The 18,210-nt window shown below is 52.9% G+C and overlaps 1 protein-coding gene across 1 annotated transcript in view; it reads right to left on the minus strand.

The window, feature by feature from the left end:
- Window positions 1-18,210, minus strand: part of Pde4a (phosphodiesterase 4A) — a 31,035-nt gene that overhangs the window by 3,779 nt on the left and 9,046 nt on the right. The window contains exons 2-10 of the mRNA XM_090337744.1: window positions 11,589-11,780; window positions 10,381-10,417; window positions 10,181-10,251; window positions 9,315-9,364; window positions 9,031-9,143; window positions 4,548-4,641; window positions 1,867-2,090; window positions 1,040-1,138; window positions 787-951 (exon numbers count right to left, since the gene is read on the minus strand). Of these exons, the coding sequence (XP_090193870.1) occupies window positions 787-951; window positions 1,040-1,138; window positions 1,867-2,090; window positions 4,548-4,641; window positions 9,031-9,143; window positions 9,315-9,364; window positions 10,181-10,251; window positions 10,381-10,417; window positions 11,589-11,780 (1,045 nt within the window). The remainder of the gene's footprint in view (window positions 1-786; window positions 952-1,039; window positions 1,139-1,866; window positions 2,091-4,547; window positions 4,642-9,030; window positions 9,144-9,314; window positions 9,365-10,180; window positions 10,252-10,380; window positions 10,418-11,588; window positions 11,781-18,210) is intronic.

Here is an 18,210-nt window from a genome sequence, read left to right on the forward strand (position 1 = left end):
TCAAAAATAAAATAAATAGAAGGCCGGGTGTCAATGGCTCACACCTGAAATTCCAGCTACTAAGGAGGCTGAGATCTGAGAATCAGTTTGACGCCAGTTCAGGCAGAAAAGGTCATGCATGAGATTCATCCCCAATAAAACTCCTCAGAAGCCGGCGCTGTGGCTCACACCTGTAATCCTAGTTATCAGGAGGCTGAGATCTGAGGATCGTGGTTCAAAGCCAGCCTGGGCACCAAAGACCCTGAGATTCTTATCTCCAATGAACCACTTGAAAACCGAAGTGGTGCTGTGGCTCAAGGGGTAGGGTGGTAGCCTTGAGATGAAGAGCTCAAGGACACCGCCCAAGCCTGGAGTTCAAGCCCCAGGACCGCCAAACAAACAAACAAAAACCTCCCTGTGCCTGTGGCTCACACCTATAATTCCAGCTACTCAGGAGGCTGAGATCTGATGATTATAGTTCAAAGATAGCCAGAACAGAGACTCATCTCCAATGAACCATTCAAAAGCCAGAAGTGGCAATGTGGCTCCAGGTGATAGAGTGCTAGCCTTGAGCTACAAAGGTCAGCGATAAGTGCCCCAGGCCCCGAGTTCAAATCCCATGATGGATCAAAAACCCCAACCAAAACCAAGGAGAGAAAAATGAATATGATCCAGAATAGATGAGCAGGGAGGTGAAAACCAAGGGACCAGAAGGACAAATGGGCTGAGACATGGAAGTCACAGAGATGGAGGTGTGGGAGACATGGAGGTGTGTGTGTGTGGGGGGGGGGCCTTGGTCACACTTACATCCAGTGCAGGCGTGGCGAGCAGCACATGCGTGGACTGCAGCACGTCAGCTGCGTGCAGGCTGTTGTGGTAGGCCACGTCTGTGTGGTAGTGATCTTCTAAGGTCAGCATGAATGTCACCATGGTGTCCACAGGGATGCGGAATTTCTTCAGCAGGTCCCGCTCCTGGGGACCACCAGGTGCAGGGCGGTGACCTCTGCCAGCCCTGTCCTGTGCCCTTTGATCCCTGCCCACTCCCCACTGCCCCCATCACCTGGAATATGGTGTACATGATACAGCTGAGAGAGCGGCCTCCGGCATAATCAGACACACAGAAGATGTTCAGACCCCACTTGCTCAGATTCTCCAGTTCCTGGCGGATATGGAGGTCAAAGGTCAGAAGCAGACAGGGGGTCGGGGTACGGGGGGGACCCTCTCCTAGCTGGCGGGAGCCCTCATCTGTGGAAAGGACTCGTCAGAAATTTATTTATTCCATGTTTGGTCAGTCGTGGGGCTTGAACTCTGGGCCTAGGCTAGCACCCTATCACTTGAGCCACAACGCCACTTCCGGTTTTCTGGTGATTCATTGGAGGCAGAGTCTCACTGACTTTCGTGTGAGCCACGGCGCCCAGCTTCCTGTCTTTTCTTTATGGAGACAAGTCTATGTAACCCAGGCTGGCCTTGAACACCTCCCAATCTGTCTTCCTCAGCGGGGAAGGCACCACAATGCCCAACCCACAGCTGCTGTCTTCAGCAGTCATCTATCCAGTGCTCCATCGTATTTGACTGTCGAAGTACCCGAAGCTCAGAGAGGTGACACTCACGTCTCCAAGGTCCCTAATCACCATAAAGTCAGAAATGGAGCATGGCTCAAGCGGTAGAGCACCAGCCTTGGTTAAAAAAAAAAAGGGGGACAGCATCTAGTCCATGTATCAGGATGTTTCAAATTGGGGTACCTCCAATGGTCAATATCAGCACCCCCTGAACCTGAGAGTGGCGCCACGGCGATCACCTCTTTGGTCATTCTAACCTCTCCCTTGGCCTCCTCATCTCTTTCTCCAGGGAACCTGATTAAGGAGAGACCCCCGTCTCTGCACCCACTTGGGCCAGGAGCTCTTCTTGGTCCGTCTTCACCCCAAAACGTGGGATGCCGGTGTTGTTGAGGCCACTGTTATACACGAGCTTCTTCACTCCCGTGATCTGAGACATGGGCTGGAACTGAGGCACGGGGGGCAAGGGGTGCTGGGAAGGTTTCTTTGAGGGCATTTCCTCGGTTTCTTGCTCCTTCATTGTGGGTGATGGGATCTCAACTTCATTTTGTTTGTCTGTAAAGTATTTCAAAACAAATGGGTGAGGGGGCAGGCCTGTGTACCCGCCCTGTACCCCCCAACCCACCCCTTAGCCCTTCACCACGTCCTCAGAATCCATACCCTCCTCGGTGTCATGATGTGGGTTTTTCTGGGAGATGGAGGACTGGAGTGGGGGCCCTGGGGTAACTGCCAGGTGTGGCACCAAATCGGAAGGGTTAGTCTGGAAATGGGGTGGGGGTGCCAGGGACACCCATGGCTGCGTGGCTGGGATATCTGTGGTATATTCTGGGCCAGGGAAGACAGCCCCAGGGTGGCTCAGAGTGCCAGTGGGAGGGGGCATGGGAGGGAGAAGGGAAGAAAGGAGGGTCTTGGGGTCCATGGCCCCCTGCATTGGCACCAGCCAGCCTGGGGAGCCAGCCCCAGGCTGTTCTGCAGCCTTCAGAGCTTTTGAACCCCAGAAGAACTACCTATTGTGACCTGAGGCTACCAGTCAATAACAGGGCCTATTAAGGGTCATTTGCATGGCAAACTCCCATTGGCTGACGCCTCAGAACTCTTAAGGAATGCCACACCCTCCCTGATGGGAACAGTTGACACAGAATCCCACTCAGACATTGTCTGAAATGTCAGAACTCTTCATATAGCTTGGACAAGGGCTTGAATATGTAGCCCAGCCTGGACTCGAACTCAGGATCCTCCCTGCTTCTGCCTGCTTGGTTCTGGCATTCACAGGGGATGTAACTTCATACCCAGTTCTGAATACTTTTATCAGCTATTTAGTGATGAATAAAAAGAGTGACATGGGGGCCAGGAGTTTGGCCTAGTTGGAAGAGTGCTTGCCTAGCATGCACGAAGACCTGGGTTTGATTCCTTGGTACCGCATACATAGAAAAAAAGCCAGATGTGGTGCTGTGGTTCAAGTGGTAGAGCTCTAGCCTTGAGAAAACCCAAGGACAGTGCTCAGGCCTTTGATTCAAGGCCAGGACTGGCCAAAAAATAAAAAGAGTGACATGACCCTGAGTAGTTGGTGGTGGTGGTGGGGATTTAGGGGAGCTTAAATTTCTAATGAGTTTGGGTTGCTGTATGGAGTTCCATGCAGTTGGGGAATTCTATATTTTGGGATCTCCTACAGGTTTATTACTATTTTTTTTTTTGCTAGTCTTGGGGCTTGAACTTTGGCACTGTCCTTGGACACTTTTTGCTCAAGGCTGGCACTCTAGCACTTGGGTCACAGCACCACTTCTGGCTTGTTCTGTGTATGTGGTACCGAGGAATGGAACCCAGGGCTTCATGCATGCTAGGTGAGTAAGCTACCACTAGGACACGCTCGCAGCCCTAGGCTTTTTTTTTTGCCAGTCCTGGGCTTGAGCTCAGGGCCTGAGCACTGTCCTTGGACTTTCTCAAGGCTAGAGCTCTACCACTTGAGCCTCAGCACCACTTCCAGCTTTCTTTTATTTATGTGGTACTGAGGAATTGAACCCGGGTCTTTGGGCATGCAAGGCAAGCACTCTACCACTAGGCCAAACTCCCGGCGCCAGCCCTAGGCTTTTTGTGTGTGTATGTACCAGTAAAGTGGCTTGAATTCCATCTCATGGTCTTGTTTACTGTTTTTTCCATTCAAAGTTGGGGCTCTACCATTAAGCAACACCTCCACTTCTGGTTAATTGGAGTAAAAGTCTCTTAGATTTGTTTGCCAAGGCTAGCTTTGATTGGTCCTCTACAGTAGCTAGAATTATAGGCCTGTATTGCTGGTACCCAGATTCTTTATTTTTCAGTCATAGGACTTGAACTCTGGGCCTGGGCACTGTCCCTGAGCTCTTCAGCTCAAGGCCACCACCCTACCTTATGAGCTACAGTGCCACTTCTGGTTTTTTGGTGGTTCATTGGAGATAAGAGTCTCATAGACTTTAGTGTGCAGGCTGGCTTTAGAACTGTGATCTTCAGATCTCAGCCTCCTGTGTAGCTATGTGTATACCACCATACCCATCTTCCCCCCCCCCCCTGTGTATGATGTACTAAGGAATCAAACCCAGGGCTTCCTGCATGCTAGGCAGGCACTCTACCACTAGGGCCACGCCCCCAGCTGCCGGCTTTATTTCTTTTTGAAGTCTGGAGGTCTTGGCTGAATTTTTTGTTGTTTTTGAAATCAAGGTGCTAGTATATAGCACAGCCTAGCTGGAAACTTAGCATCTCAACTCAAGATCTTCATGTCTGCTTTGTCTAGAGTCCGGAATGACAGGTATGTTTCACCATGCCCAGCTGTATGGCTTGAACTGAAGGCCTGGGTGCTGTTCCTCAGCTTTTTCACTCAAGGCTGGTGGTTTTACCCCTTGAACCACAACTCCTCTTCCAATTTTTTTTTCCCCCTGTTAAAGGGGTGTTAAGAGTCTCACAAACTGTTTCATTGCTGGAGCAGAATGACCTGGGTTATTAGAAAAGTTGATTCAAAGTGTCCCTGCCCCCAGCACTCACCCAGGAAGGTTGTGGAAATATACTCTGAGACTTGGTTTCCCGACCTGCTCATCTCCGACAGGTGTGTGAGCTCCCGGTTCAGCATCCTTTTGAACTAAGGCCAAGAGGGAAAAATGGGTGACTTGGGAGGGATGGTGGGGTGCAGTGATCATTGTGTGTGTTTGAGTGTGGGTCTTATATACATCTTAGCTCATCAAAACAGGCTCCTGGAGTTGCTCAGATTTCTCCAGAGACCTCCCCCCCTCTGCCAGGCTACTAAACACAGCCATAGCCCAACCATTCTTTTCCTTCCGGCCACAGATGGGGATCCCCAGGTGTTGGGAGGTTAGAATCAGCACACCCCCTCCTTGCCTGAGGAAAAGAGGGATTCCTCCCACTGATGCCCCTCAAGGAGGAGCCAGAGGAGGCACCTGTGGAGGGGAGGGGCTCCTGCCTAACAGAGAACCAATAGGGTACCAGGAGATTCCCGTTGTCATGGTGATGTGAGTCTCCTTAGCAACTCCCTCTCCAACCAGCTGCTGAGTTGGGGAAATGAGGGAGGGGGGGCTTAGGCCTGGAGGCCCTTAACCCTTGATTTGCCAGGACTACCCCTGGCCTCTACGCCTTCTTGTCAGACACAGGATTCCAGTCCCTGAAGCCCTGACCTTTATTCTTAGCCCAGTTTGGAATAAAGCCATGTGGCCTCCAAGCTCTGGAGAAGGAAGACACTTGTCTGTAGCATGGAGAAGAAATAATGAATCAAGGAGACGCCCCCCTCCCCAGTTTGGTCAGTTGGGGAGGGGGGTCCTCCCCAGATTCCCCTTTTCCTGATGCACATGAAGGGGGTATATGGAAAAAGGAGCCTGGGGTCCTCCCGGTCCCCCCACCCCCACCCCGCCACACCACACAGGCCTCTGCTGTGACATTGCACTGGGAGAAGGAAGGGCATTGGCTCCCCTCCCCCAGGCTCTGCCAAACATCCCCAGGGCACAAACAGACTCCATCCTGGGCAGCTGGAGGGACCACTGAAAGAGTCACCCACCCTGAGCTACAATGATCACACAATCGTTTCTCCTAAGAGAACTCTCTCTCTCTGTCTCTCTCTCTCTCTGTCTCTCTCTCTCTCTGTCTCTCTCTCTCTCTCTCTCTCTCTCTCTGTCTCTCTCTCTCTCTCTCTCTCTCTCTCTCTCTCTCTCTCTCTCTCTGTCTCTCTCTCTCTCTCTCTCTCATATACACACATATACACACATGGCACCCAGGCTGCCCCCCCCACCCCGTTCTACACAGGGTCACACAGCCCAGACACATACAAACCAAAGTGTACACATAACAAAGCAGTGACTGACACCCAGGGTCATATGTTTCCCCCCCCCAATAAAACCCCACCAAAGTACCAGGCACCCCTGGGCTGGTAAACATGGTCGAACATACAAGATCAGGGTTAAAGCCAACTGGCTGCAAACAGGACCCAGGCTTGGGGACACTATTACAGTCCCCCAAAATCCAATGAGAGATCCCTCGTCCCCAGAAGGAGCCATCCACGCCCAGCCCTGGGCCACACACAATCGGTGTTAAATGTGCAGGCTAACACGCCTGCACACATCAGCCCTCACCCCCTGCCCCTCCTTTCTCCTACCTGGTCCCACCAGCCCACCAGCCAGGGCTTGGAGCAGGTCTCGCAGAAGAAATCAACCAGGGGCATCTTGGAGGCTTAGCCCCCCTCGGGGCTGGTAAACGCTCAGGCTAGACTTAGGCTGTGTGTGTGGGGAGGAAGGCAAGAGCCACAGGGACTAGGAGAGGTGGGGGCTGGGAAGGTGGGGGCAGTGGAATGGGGAGCCACGGAGGGGCCTGGGCCGGCCCAGCAAGGCTGGGGGCTCCCTTCCCCTCCGGGCTCCCGGCGGCAGTCCTGGTTACATGATCTGCCAGGCCCTGGCCCTAATGGGCCACCCCACAGCGGAGGCTGGGGGCAGCCAAGGGCACCTGCCCATGGGGCGGGGTCGCAGGACAGGAGTCGGGGGGTGGGGGGAGGCAGCTGCAGGATGTGTGTGTGCCCGTGTGTGTGTGTCTGTGTGTGCACGAGCGCGCGCTCACTGCAGCACTGGCCGACTGCATGTGAAGTCAGGTGGTGCTGGGGGGGGGGTGTTAAAGGGGACACTGGAAGCCAGGTTTTCAGTGGCTCACACCTGTAATCCCAGTTACTGAGCAGGAGAACTGAGGCTCATTCATGGTTTGAAGCAGCACTAGAGGAAAGACTGTGAGACTCTTATCTCTTATTAACCAGCAGAAAACAGAAAACAGAAAGTGGATCTGTGGCTCAAGTGGAAGAGGGCTAGCCATGAGTAGAAAAAATAAAAAAACACATTCAGGGACAATGCTCAGGCCCCGAGTTCATGCAACAGTACCAACACCAAAATGCACAGATCAATGACAAATAGATGCATAAATAGATAGATGGGTAGGCTGATGATAATGCACAGATAGATAAATGCATAAATGAGCAAATGCATAGATAGATGAATGATGGATGGATGGATGGATGTGGATAGATCCGACGGACAGAAAGACAGGCAGGCAGATATAGATAAATAGATGAAGAGGAGCAAGCTGGACACGGGGGCTCACACCTGTAATCCTAGCTACTCTGGAGCCTAAGATCTGAGGATCAAGGTTCAAAGCCATTCCGGGTACAAAAGGACCTGAGACTCTTATCTCCAATTAACCTCTAGAAAACGGGAAGTAGGGCTTGGCTCAAGGGTAGGGAGATATCCTTGAGCTGAAGAGCTCAGGGACAGTGCCCAGGCCAGTTCAAGCCCCATGACCCACAGAAAAAAAGGATCAGAGCCATGTCCTGGTGGCTCAGCAGGCTGAAATCTGAAGATCATGGTTCAAAGCCAGCCTGGTCACTAAAGTATGTGAGACTCTCATCTCCAATTAACCATGAGAAAACCAGAAGTAGCACTGTGTCTCAAATGGTAGAGAGCTAGCCTTCAGCTGAAGAGCTCAGGGACAGCGCCTAGGCCCGGAGTTCAAGCACCACGACTGACCAAAAAAAAGATCAGAGACCAGGGTCTCAGCAAAGAAACAGAAAAGGCCGCTAGGGAGAAGAAAGGATGCCTCCACAAGTCTGTGAAAATACCTCTACACCCCCCCCAAATCACATAGTAGATACGATAAGACACACAAATGTGTGACATGCGACTGACAGACTGACCAATATACATCCTGATGCAGACAGATAGCCAAGTCCTGCCAGTCCACACACACACACTCACACACACACACACACACACACCCGCACACAGGTATGCCAGGAGATGGAACACCTCCTGGGTTCAGCACCCAGGTTCATATTTGAGCACAGAGACACAATACTGACACACACACACTCCTTTCCCACACAGGAACCCCCAGCCAGACACACTCACACACCATTACACCAGTTGCATTCAGAATCTCACTGATTCACCCTCTTAGCCTCATTATCCCAGACAAGCTTCCTTCCTACAAATTAGCATTTCTCAGACAAGATATCTCCACCTGTACCCTGGCTTCCTGATGGGTACCCGCTCACACATTCCGAGCAGTATCACTCCTACTGCCTGCTTTTGAATGGTGCCCCCCTGGAGTTGTGCAATGCACACTGCACAGTTGTACACAGAAACTGTGCACTGACCTCTGAGGTACCGCAAGCACACACAGAGTAGCAAGTGAGATTACACACTCAGTTTTGAACCTGAAGTCAATTCACACCTGCTCAACCACTTCTCTCTGGTAGGTGCTACATTTAGCATACTCATAGCACGGCATAACCGCTGGATACATTCATATGCCCCACACCTGCACACCACCCCTCATAACCTGCCTGAAAGGAACCGGTGTTGTCAGATACTGGCACACCTGTAATCCAAGCTACTCAGGAGGCTGGGATGTGAGGATTGCAGTTTGAAGCTGGCCCCAGGCAGAAAAGTCCCCAGGAGACTCTTAATCTCCAATGAACCACTCAATACATACAAGTGGCTCTGTGGCTCCAGTGGTAGAATGCTAGCCTTGAGCAAAAGAGCTCAGGGACAATGCCCAGGCCTTGAGCTCAAGCCCTCCAATCAACAACAACAACAACAAAAAATCCACCAGTGTTGGGTTCTAAGACAACACCTACATAGCCTCACAGCCTCCCATGCACACCGCAGACTGGACCAAGAGTACAAGCCACTTCACAACTAGGTCCAGCTGTAGGAAGTCACACTCTCCAGGGGCTTTTGAAACTGCCAAGCAATAGTTGGCTTGCCCACATTATGCAATGGCTGACACTTTCTATTCAATGATCCACCTTAGGACTCACCTTGACCATAACGTTGGCCCCACCCAACTGGCTCCACCCAGCAGTTGGGATCATCCAATAAGTTATCTTGGAGGAATTAGTCCCGCCCACGGTTCCACCCATATTGGCTCCACCTACCAGTGATGCAGGTGTAGGCCACGCCCACACCCCCGTGAAGCCGCTTACCTTGTGCGAAGCCATCTCGCTGACTGAGCGGTAGGTCTGCATGGTCTCCAGTTGTTCCAGGCACCAGTCCAGCTCCTCCAGCGTCTCGCGGGCCAACTGCTGGCATGTCTCCTCTGAGGAACAGAGAGCCCAGAGGGGTGACCCAGAGAGTCCTCAGACAAGAGCCCTCACACAAACACCCCACACTGTGATGATGGGAACCATTAGGTGAGTGGGGTGTTGGGGAAGGGGACTAACCAGCCATGGAGGTGAGGCACCCTTTCCCACCCCCTAGGCGTAGCTACCTGACAGTGTGGCCTTGCAGACAGGGGTTGGACCACCCAGCGGGGACCGCCTGCAAAGAAATGGGGCTTCAATGTCAGTCTGCTAACAGATCCCCGCCTTCCCTTCTCCACGAACAATAGTGCTTTTCTCCTTTTTTTGTGAGGATCCAGTGTCCCAGACATCCTGCCACTGACACTGCCTACAGCGAACTCATTTTACAAATAAGGAACAGGCTCAATGCAGTAAAGCCAGATTCTTTTTTTATTTTTTGGTACTGGTAGTGGGGCTTGAACTGGCCTGGGCACCAAGTCCCTCAGCTTTTTCATTCAAGGCTGGTGCTCTGTCAGTTGAGCCACAGCTACAAAGCTACGGCTTTGTGCTGATTAACTGGATGTAGTCATCTCATGAACTTTCCTGCTTAGGTTGGCTTTGAGCTGCCATCCTCAGATCTCAGCTTCCTGAGCAACTAGGATTATAGGTGTGAGCCAGGGGTGTTCAGCCTTTATCTGGAAAAGCTCTGATGTCTTAGGCCAGGAGTGTGGCCTAGTGGTAAAGTGCTTGCCTAGCATGAACAAAGACCCAGGTTCGATTCCTTGGTATGACATACAAAGAAGCTGGGAGTGGTGCTGTGGCTCAAGTGGTAAAAGGCTTACTGTTGAGAAATGCCAAGGACAATGCTCAGGCCCTGAGTTCAAACCACAAGACTGGCAAAAAAAAAAAAATTGGCCTCTTATCTTGTACCCCCACCCACTTAAACTGCAATGGCTAACTAAGGAAGTGTTTAATGCTCAAAGATTCAGAGGCCACATGCCAGCCTGAAGTCACCCAGCAGGGCTGAATGTTGGACTTACTGGACCTCAGGATCACAGGCCCAGCCTCTACTTACTTGTTGTTGGGAATGGGCACATTGGTTAAGAGCGAGAAGTTGCTTCGAACACTACGGAGACTGGCCAGCACCTGGCAGAGGGGACAGCAAATAAGAGATATCACTGGAAAGAGTCTGGGCTGGGCCTTTGTACCATATATTTAGGGGAGACTTGAAGCCTCTTCCTTCCTGAGCCATTTGGGGAAAGGGTGAGGTCTCACCTGGGCAAATGGTGTAACAATAAGGTCCTCAGCATGCCTGAAAATCAAGGGCCAGGACAGGTCACCATCACCAGAGAAGCAGCACAGCACCCCACCCCAGGGATAGACATCATAATGTCAGGGCTGCTCCCCAAGCCCATGATGAGAGGAAAATGGTTGGGGGGAGTGTGGGTCGGGATGCTGAAAGGAGCTACCTTGGGGTGTGTGGGGATTGGTGGGAGAAACAGGAAGTGGGGAAGGCTAGAGAAGGTCTGGAGGGGACTAGAATATGGAATCCCTCTTTGAAGGACAACATAGTTGAAGCAGGGTCAGGTCTAGGCAGCCAATAGGGCATGAGTGGGGTGAGGATCAGGATGGCTGGGTTGGGAGAAGTCAAGAAGGAAGAATTATGGTAGGTCCAGGCCCAGGGCAGCCAATGGCAGGAGGAATGGTGGGTGGGAAGAAGAGAGTTACAGTAGGGCCAGGGCCAGGACAGCCAATGGACAGGAAGGATGTGGACAGGGCTAAGACGAGAAAGGAGGCAAGATAAGGGCTAAACCTAGGGCAGCCAATGGCAAGAGGGATGGTGGGCAGGACCAAGTCAAGAAGGGAGAATTGGCTGGGAATGTTGCTTAGTGGTAGAGTGTTTGCCCAGCACGCATGAAGCCCTGGGTTCAATTCCTCAATACCACATAGAAAACGCTGGAAGTGGCCCTGTGGCTAGTGGTAGAGTGCCAGCCCTTGAGCAAAAGCTCAGGGACAACAGCACTCAACCCCTGAGTTCAAGCCCCCAGGGCGAGCAAAAAGAAACCAAATTAAAAAAAGAGTTAAAGTAGGGCCAGGCCTAGGGCAGCCAATGGCAAGAGAGATGGTGGGCGTGGCTAAGCCGAGAAGGGGGCGTTAAAGTAAGGCCAAGGCCTAGAACAGCCAATGGGAGGACGGATGGTGGGCGTGGCTAAGCTAGGATTGGGCCAGGCGCAGGACAGCCAATGGCAAGAAGGGTGATGGGCGTGGCTAATCCGAGAAGGGGGCGTTAAAGTAAGGCTAAGGTCTAGAACAGCCAATGGGAGGGCGGATGGTGGGCGTGGCTTCAACTCCTCCCCCAGAACAGGCCTCGTACAGCAGGGGGGGCTTTCCCTTCTCTGGGAAGCCAGCACAGGTGGGTCAAGGGGTGGGGGCCCCCCCCCCGAGTCCTGGCTGGGCTGTTGGCTGCAGGGGGAGGTGCTCACGCCTCGCTGGTGACGGAGGAGTTCCGGGACATGGTTTTGGGGGACATGTCGTAGTCGCTGTCCGAGCGGTAGAGGAAGGACTCCCGGCGCTGGCCAGCGCCGACCCCGGCGTGCAGCACGAGCCCCGGGCTCGCCTGCGAGTCCAGGGGGCTGCGGCCCGGCGAAGGCGTCGGCCCATTCTCCCCCTCGTAGCTGCAGGGGGTGAGGGAGAAGAGGAGGCTCAGGGAGGGCAGCACGGTTAGCTGGGAGGTGGAGAGAAGGGGGTGAGGAGGGTTGTAAAGTCACACAGGAACCCCCATCCACCCCACCCCCCCAAAAAAACGAGAGGCGAGCCAAGTCCGAGGCAAGAATTCGGTCATCCCCAGGACCTCAGGTCATCTCGGCTGCCAGAATCTATCCAAATCCCCCCCCCCATGTCTCCCGGCTTCCTGGCCAGGCCCTGCTGTCCCCCCACTCAAGCTTTTCAGCTTGTGACACCCCATGTATTCCTCCCCCCATAGGCAGTGAGCACTTTGTAAGTCAGCGCCAGTCCCCCCACCCCAGCTCTCCCTTTTCTATGGCTTCCACCTCACAAAAGTGTAAAGGAAGTCCCCCTGCAGTCCCTCAGTCCAGACCCGGACCTCCCCCAAGTCTAGCCCCCAGGACTCCCCCTCTCTTCCCACCCACCTTGCTTTAGTTAACAGCAGCCTCCTCCCTGCTCCCTAGATTCCAGTGACTTCCTTTAGGTCTCTGCTCAAATGTCACTTTCTCAGACAGTCTCCTTTCTAACCACAGCAAACTTTCCATCTTTCCAGGGACATCCTATTTCCTGCCCTTAAAACACACAACAAAACTTACTTACTTCACAAAAGTCTATTTTTTACTGGGTGCAGATGGCTCATACCTAGATGCCTACCTACTCAGGAGGCTGAAAGCTGAGGATCACAGCTTTTTCTGCCAGCCAGGGCAGAAAAATCTATGAGACTCTCTGATCTCCAGTAAGCCACACAAAGTTGGAAGTGGCACGGTGGCTCAAATGGTAGAGGCCTAGCAGTCAGCACAGAGAAGCTCAGGGACAGAGCCTAGCCCTAATTAGGTTCAAGCCCCCGGACTGGCAAGAAAAAAAAAAAAAAAAAGACTGAGACATAGTGCCCAGGTCCTCAGTTCAAGCCCCAGTACTGGCAGGAAAAGAAAAAAAAAAAAAAAAGAAAGTGTGTTATCATGAAGATAAACCTGAACACCAGCTTTATCAAAGGTGACCTTGAGCAATAATGGAAAGAATCAAACCATGGAATTTTTTTCCTAACTACTCAGAGGCTGACATCTAACGAACCAAGTTTGAAGCTGGTGCTGGCATACATATTTAATATTTTTTTTTTTTGTAGGTTGTGGGGTGTGTGTGAACTCTGGGCCTGGGCGCTGTCCCTGAGCTCTTGGACTCAAGGCTACCACCCTACTCCTTGAGCCACAGCGCCAGTTCTGGTTCTAGTGGTTAACTGGAGATAAAAGTCTCACGTTCTTTTAGTGCCCAGGCTGACTTCGAAGCGAGAACCTCAGATCTCAGCCTCCTGAGTAGCTAGGATCACAGGCGTGAGCTACTGTGCCCTACTGTTCAATACTCTTATCTCCAGTTAACCAGCAAAGTGGCATCTGGCAGGTGTGGTTCAGGTAGTAGAGCACCTGCCTTGCAGAGAGAAAGGTCCTCAGTCCAAACTCCAATAGCACCAAAAGCAAGAAAGTCACACAACATCACCAGACAAAACAAAAACAAATCAACAATCAAAACCCCCCACTGAAGTGAGGATTCCCCAAAGTTTCTGCCTACAAAAGCTATGCACAGGGTGAAAGTGTGGCTTAGTGGTAGAGTGCTTGCATGAAGTTGTGGGGTTGATTTCTAAGTACCACATACACAGGAAAAAGTCAGAAGTGGTGTTGTGACTCAAGTAGCACAGGGCTAGCCTTGAGCAAAAGCTCATGGACAGTGCCCAGGCCCTGAGTTCAAGCCCCACAGCCAATGGAGGAAAAAAAAAAAAAGATTTGGAGTGTTGGGGGGGAGAGGTGATGGTGGCTCAGAAACAGGGGCGTGGCTTATGTGATGGGTGTGGCTTGTAGGTAGAGGCAGAGCTTCAAGGTATGAGGATGGTTCAGTGGTACAGTACTGACTTAGCATGCAGGAAACCTTCCCTGAAGGAAGGGAGGGAAAAAAGAAAGGAAGGTGGGAGGGAAGGAAGGAAGGAAACAGTGCATTGTGGGAGTTTGCCAGTTTCTCTAAAATTAAGCAGAATTATTCCAATTCTAAGAATAATATACCCAAAGAGGAGCACAATTCACAAATGCCAAAGGGGTCCAAACAATCAAAATGTCTGCAGAAGGAGGAGTGGATAATCAAACCTCACACAGTCTATGGTGAGCTATTACTCAGCCCTAAAAAGGAATGGAAAGTCAGGCACCGTGGCACCTGTAATCCCAGCACTCAGGAAGCTGAGGTGGACCTGAGTTCTAGGCCAGCCAGGGTTACATAGAAAGGACCTTGTCTTTTTTTTTTTTTTTTTTTTGGTTGGTCCTGGGCCTTGTCCCTCAGCTCTTCAGCTCAAGGCTCCCGGCCCTGCCCCTTGAGCCACAGCACCACTTTGTTTTTCTGGTGGTTAATTGGAGATAAGAGTCTGCAGGGCTGACTTTGAACCTCGATTCTCAGATCTCAGCCTAAGTAGCTAGGATTACAGGTGTGAGCCACCATACCCAGCTAGGACTTTGTCTAAAAAAAAAAAGGAGGTGGGGCTGGAGTTTGGTCTAGTGGTAGAGTGCTTGCCTAGCATGCAAGAGGAGCCAGGTTTGAGTCTTCAGGAATTGAGGAAAGCTCAAGGACAGTGCTCAGACCCTGAGTTCTAAGTTCAGGACTGGCAAATAAATAAATAAATAAAAGCAAGCCAGGCATGGTGGCTCACGCCTATAATCCTAGATAGATCCTAGATAGTCAGGAGGCTGAGGTCTGAGGATGGCGTTCAAAGTCCGCCCAACTAAGGCCCAGAGAGTTCAAGCCCCATGCCAAGAAAAAAGAAAGAAAGAAACCCTCATCGTCGGGTACGAGTGGCTTAATGCCCATAATCCTAGCTGAGGAAGGAGGCTGAGCTCCAAGGATCCTGGTTCCATGCCAGCTTGGGAAGGAAAGTCCATGAGACTATCTCCAATGAACCACTAAACACTGGAAGTGACACTGTGACTCAACTGGTAAAGTGCAGCCTTGAGCTCAGGGAGAGCGCTCAGGCCCCAAGTTCAATCCAAAAGTACTCATTTCATAAACAACTCACGCACAAAAAGCGTATATATGTCCAAAATGACCCAAAGGCCACTAATAATTCTGCGGTATCCACATGGCATTAAGGTTAGTTTTGGACATTGGACCCTACCACATTTTTGACTTAGCGATGTTCAAGCTGTAATGCTGATTCTTCTTGAGGTGTTTGAGTTGTGGCTTTGTTTGGAAACAGGGGCTTTTTTTTTTTTTTTTTTTTTTTTTTTTTTTTTTTTTTTTTTTCCAGTCCTGGGCTTGAGCTCAGGGCCTGAGCATTGTCCTTGGACTTTCTCAAGGCTAGAGCTCCACCACTTGAGCCTCAGCACCACTTCCGGCTTTTTTCTATGTATGTGGTACTCAGGAATTGAACCTGGGCCTTCATGCATGCTAGGCAAGCACTTTAACCACTAGGCCAAACTCCCAGTCAGAGACAGGGGCTTTCTATATTGTCAAAGCTGGCCTTGAATTACTGATCCTATGTCATAAGGGATATTCCAGATATGGGTCTTCAAATTCATGGTCTTGTGCTTGCTAGGAAAATGGTTCCACTTCACTTATGTCTCGTGTGTGTGTGTGTTTAGATTTCATTGTTGTCATTTTATTTTTCCCAGATAGGGTCTTGTACTTTTCCCCGGGCTGGCTTTCTCTGAATTGCCAGGATTTCAGGCATGGCTCAACACAGCTGGTCCCGTTCTTGCTGTGTGCTTGTCACGAGCAAAACATTTGAAGAATAGCCAGGCTTGGTGGCTCACTCCTGTAATCCTAGCTACTCAGGGGGCTGAGATCTGAGGATCAAGGCTCAAAGCCAGCCTGGGCACTAACAAGTCTGTGAGACTCTTATCTCCAATTAAACACCAGAAAACCCAAAGTGGGGCTATGGCTCAAGGGGTAGGGCAGTAGATTTGAGCTGAAGAGCTCAGGGACAGCGCCCAGGCCCAGAGTTCAAGTCCCACAACTGACAAAAACAAAACAAAACACTTACAGTACACACTGCCTGGGTTTTTCCTGCCACCAGTCCTCTACCTCTCAAGGCCCAGCCTGGAGTTTTGGGGGACCCCAAGGAGAATCACCAGGAGACGAGAGATCAGAACATACCGATATAATACACCCCCCATCATAGAAATCAGTTGAGGGAGCCAAGAACGCAGGCCTCCAGGGTGCCGAGCTTGCACCTCTGTGGCGGCAGATCCATTGGCCCCACGGGATAGGACGTGATGCACGCACGTACGTAAGCAGGAGCCCAGAGGCCCGGATGGAACAGGGCCCTCCCTGGGGCTGAGCTGTTTGTGTTTCTGCACTGAATGTCCCTTGGGCTGGGGGTGGGGGAGTGGAACAAGGCAAGGACTAGAAGTTGGGGGAGTTGTCAAACTGCCACCTAAGAGTGGAAAGAGACAGGGGGTTTTGCCTCCCCAAGGATTCCAGGACCCCTGGGCCGCTGACAGCCTGGGATGTCTCCATGGAATAAAGCCACAAACCACATTGGGGGCTCTCAGGCCTTGGCCACTGAAGTCTCAGGCCGACATAGATGAAGGCTCTGGAGGACAGAGGTGTGGGAGCAAGTCTGCACATGTACCTTGGGGATTCTGGGAGGGAAAGCAAGGCTGGGGACACTACAAGGTATGGGGACTTGTGATTGTAAGACACACAGAGGAGCTGGGGAGCCAGTGGCTTCGCAGGAGGCTGAGATCTGAGGATCGCTGGCTGACCAATGAGTCACCTGCTGCCTATAAACTCAGGACAGTCTGGCAAGCTACCAAGCAGCCTCTAAATCACAATCTTCAGTCACCGGGTGTTACCGCCCCCCTGGGCAGACAAGGCAGGCCAGGCAGAGTGTGTCTCCCTGTCTCCTTGGTCCTCTCCACCTGACTGCCTTGGCACAAGGTGCCAGGGCGGCCTGGCATTTGCCCTGTGAAGGTCACAGGGTGAGCGGCTGGTGCTGGCATGTGTCTGCCAGGCGGCCTGTGGCACGGGGTGACCAGTCTGGGTGGCTGAGGGCGGGGTGTAGGTGTGTAGATCAGTCCAGGAAGAGGAGGAGGGGGCGTGTGTACACAACTAGTGTGTGTAGAGTTATGTGCCTGTGTTGGGGGGGGGTGTGGGAAGGCTGTGGTTGGCTCTGATGGCTGAGCGTGTAGGAAGAGCATTCTTGTGTGCTGTGTGTCCCCTGCAGGTGACCATTTTCCGGAAGTGTGTGGTGGGGGGAGGGGGAGGGAAAGCCCGGGTTATGTGATCTATTTTACCTGTGGGTCACTGGGTTCTATCGGTGCCTGGACTAGGCCGGGAAGCCCACACCTAGTATAAACACGGGGTTGACCCCGCTTACCCTGCTTGCTTGTGGGTGTGGCAGTGTGTGTGTGTGTGTGTGTGTTGGATCAGGTGGCTGGCTGCCAGGTATCTTCAACCAGGTTTGGGTACTGGAGGGGAGGGGGGGCAGAAGATCCCCGAGAATCCAACAGGTCAAGCCCTGCCTCTGCTTCTGTCCAGCTGGTCCTAGATCCTCTCCAGGCCGGCAGGCCACCACCCCCCTTCCCTGCTCCCAGCCCGGCTCCGGGTGTGTGTGTGGGGGGGTAGGAGGGGCTGGTGACAAGGCCCAGCTCAGGGCATAGGGACCTGGATCAAAGCCACCCGCCTGGGAGTGGAGCCCAGGTGACGTTGGAGGCTTAGATTTACAGCCAGGGTGAGCGGCCCCTGCCAGGGCTTCGGGGAGACGGTGAAGGCATGGAGACACCCACTTTGGGGGCGTCCACGTGGAGAATGCCCCCAAGCAGTACTCCCTCTTGAATGACTCGGGTAGAGGGGAGGCCTAGGCAAATCCTGGAAGCCACTGAGGGGAGGCAGGGTCTCCCTGAAGACACTCAGGTTGGTCTCCCCCCCTTCGCTCCCTCTCCACCCACCCGGCGCAGCCAACAGCTGGAGGTCACCAAGAAGAGGGCGCGGGTCACCCACCTGACGGATCTGCCCGGCGGGTGCCGGTGCCGGGGATTCTCATCGCTTCCGGGGAAGTGGGTGAAGGCCTCGGGCCCGGGGTGCAGCGTCAGGGCCGGGGGTCGGGGCCGGACCCGGGGCGCAGCGGCACTGGAGCGCATGGGGGACCCGGAGCCGTCGGGGTGCGCATGGGGCCGGCGGCACCGGGTTGTGCGGCCCGCTGGGCTCGGGCCCGGGATGGCAGCGGCCGCCGGCGCCGCCCCCACCCCCCCCCGTGTCCCCCGGAGACGCCCCGGGCGCCCCAGCTCCGGTTTCCCGGGCTCCCGCCCCGCCTTTCCCTCCTCCCCGCCCTGACGTCGAGCCGGGACTGCGGGAGGTCCCCGATCGCCCGCGCGCCCCGGCGGGGCGGAGGGCGGAGAGGACGAGGGG

The sequence above is a fragment of the Megascapheus bottae genome, chromosome 1 (assembly GCF_031878675.1).
Source record: "Megascapheus bottae isolate mThoBot1 chromosome 1, mThoBot2.hap1, whole genome shotgun sequence".
Classification (NCBI taxonomy): domain Eukaryota; kingdom Metazoa; phylum Chordata; class Mammalia; order Rodentia; family Geomyidae; genus Megascapheus; species Megascapheus bottae.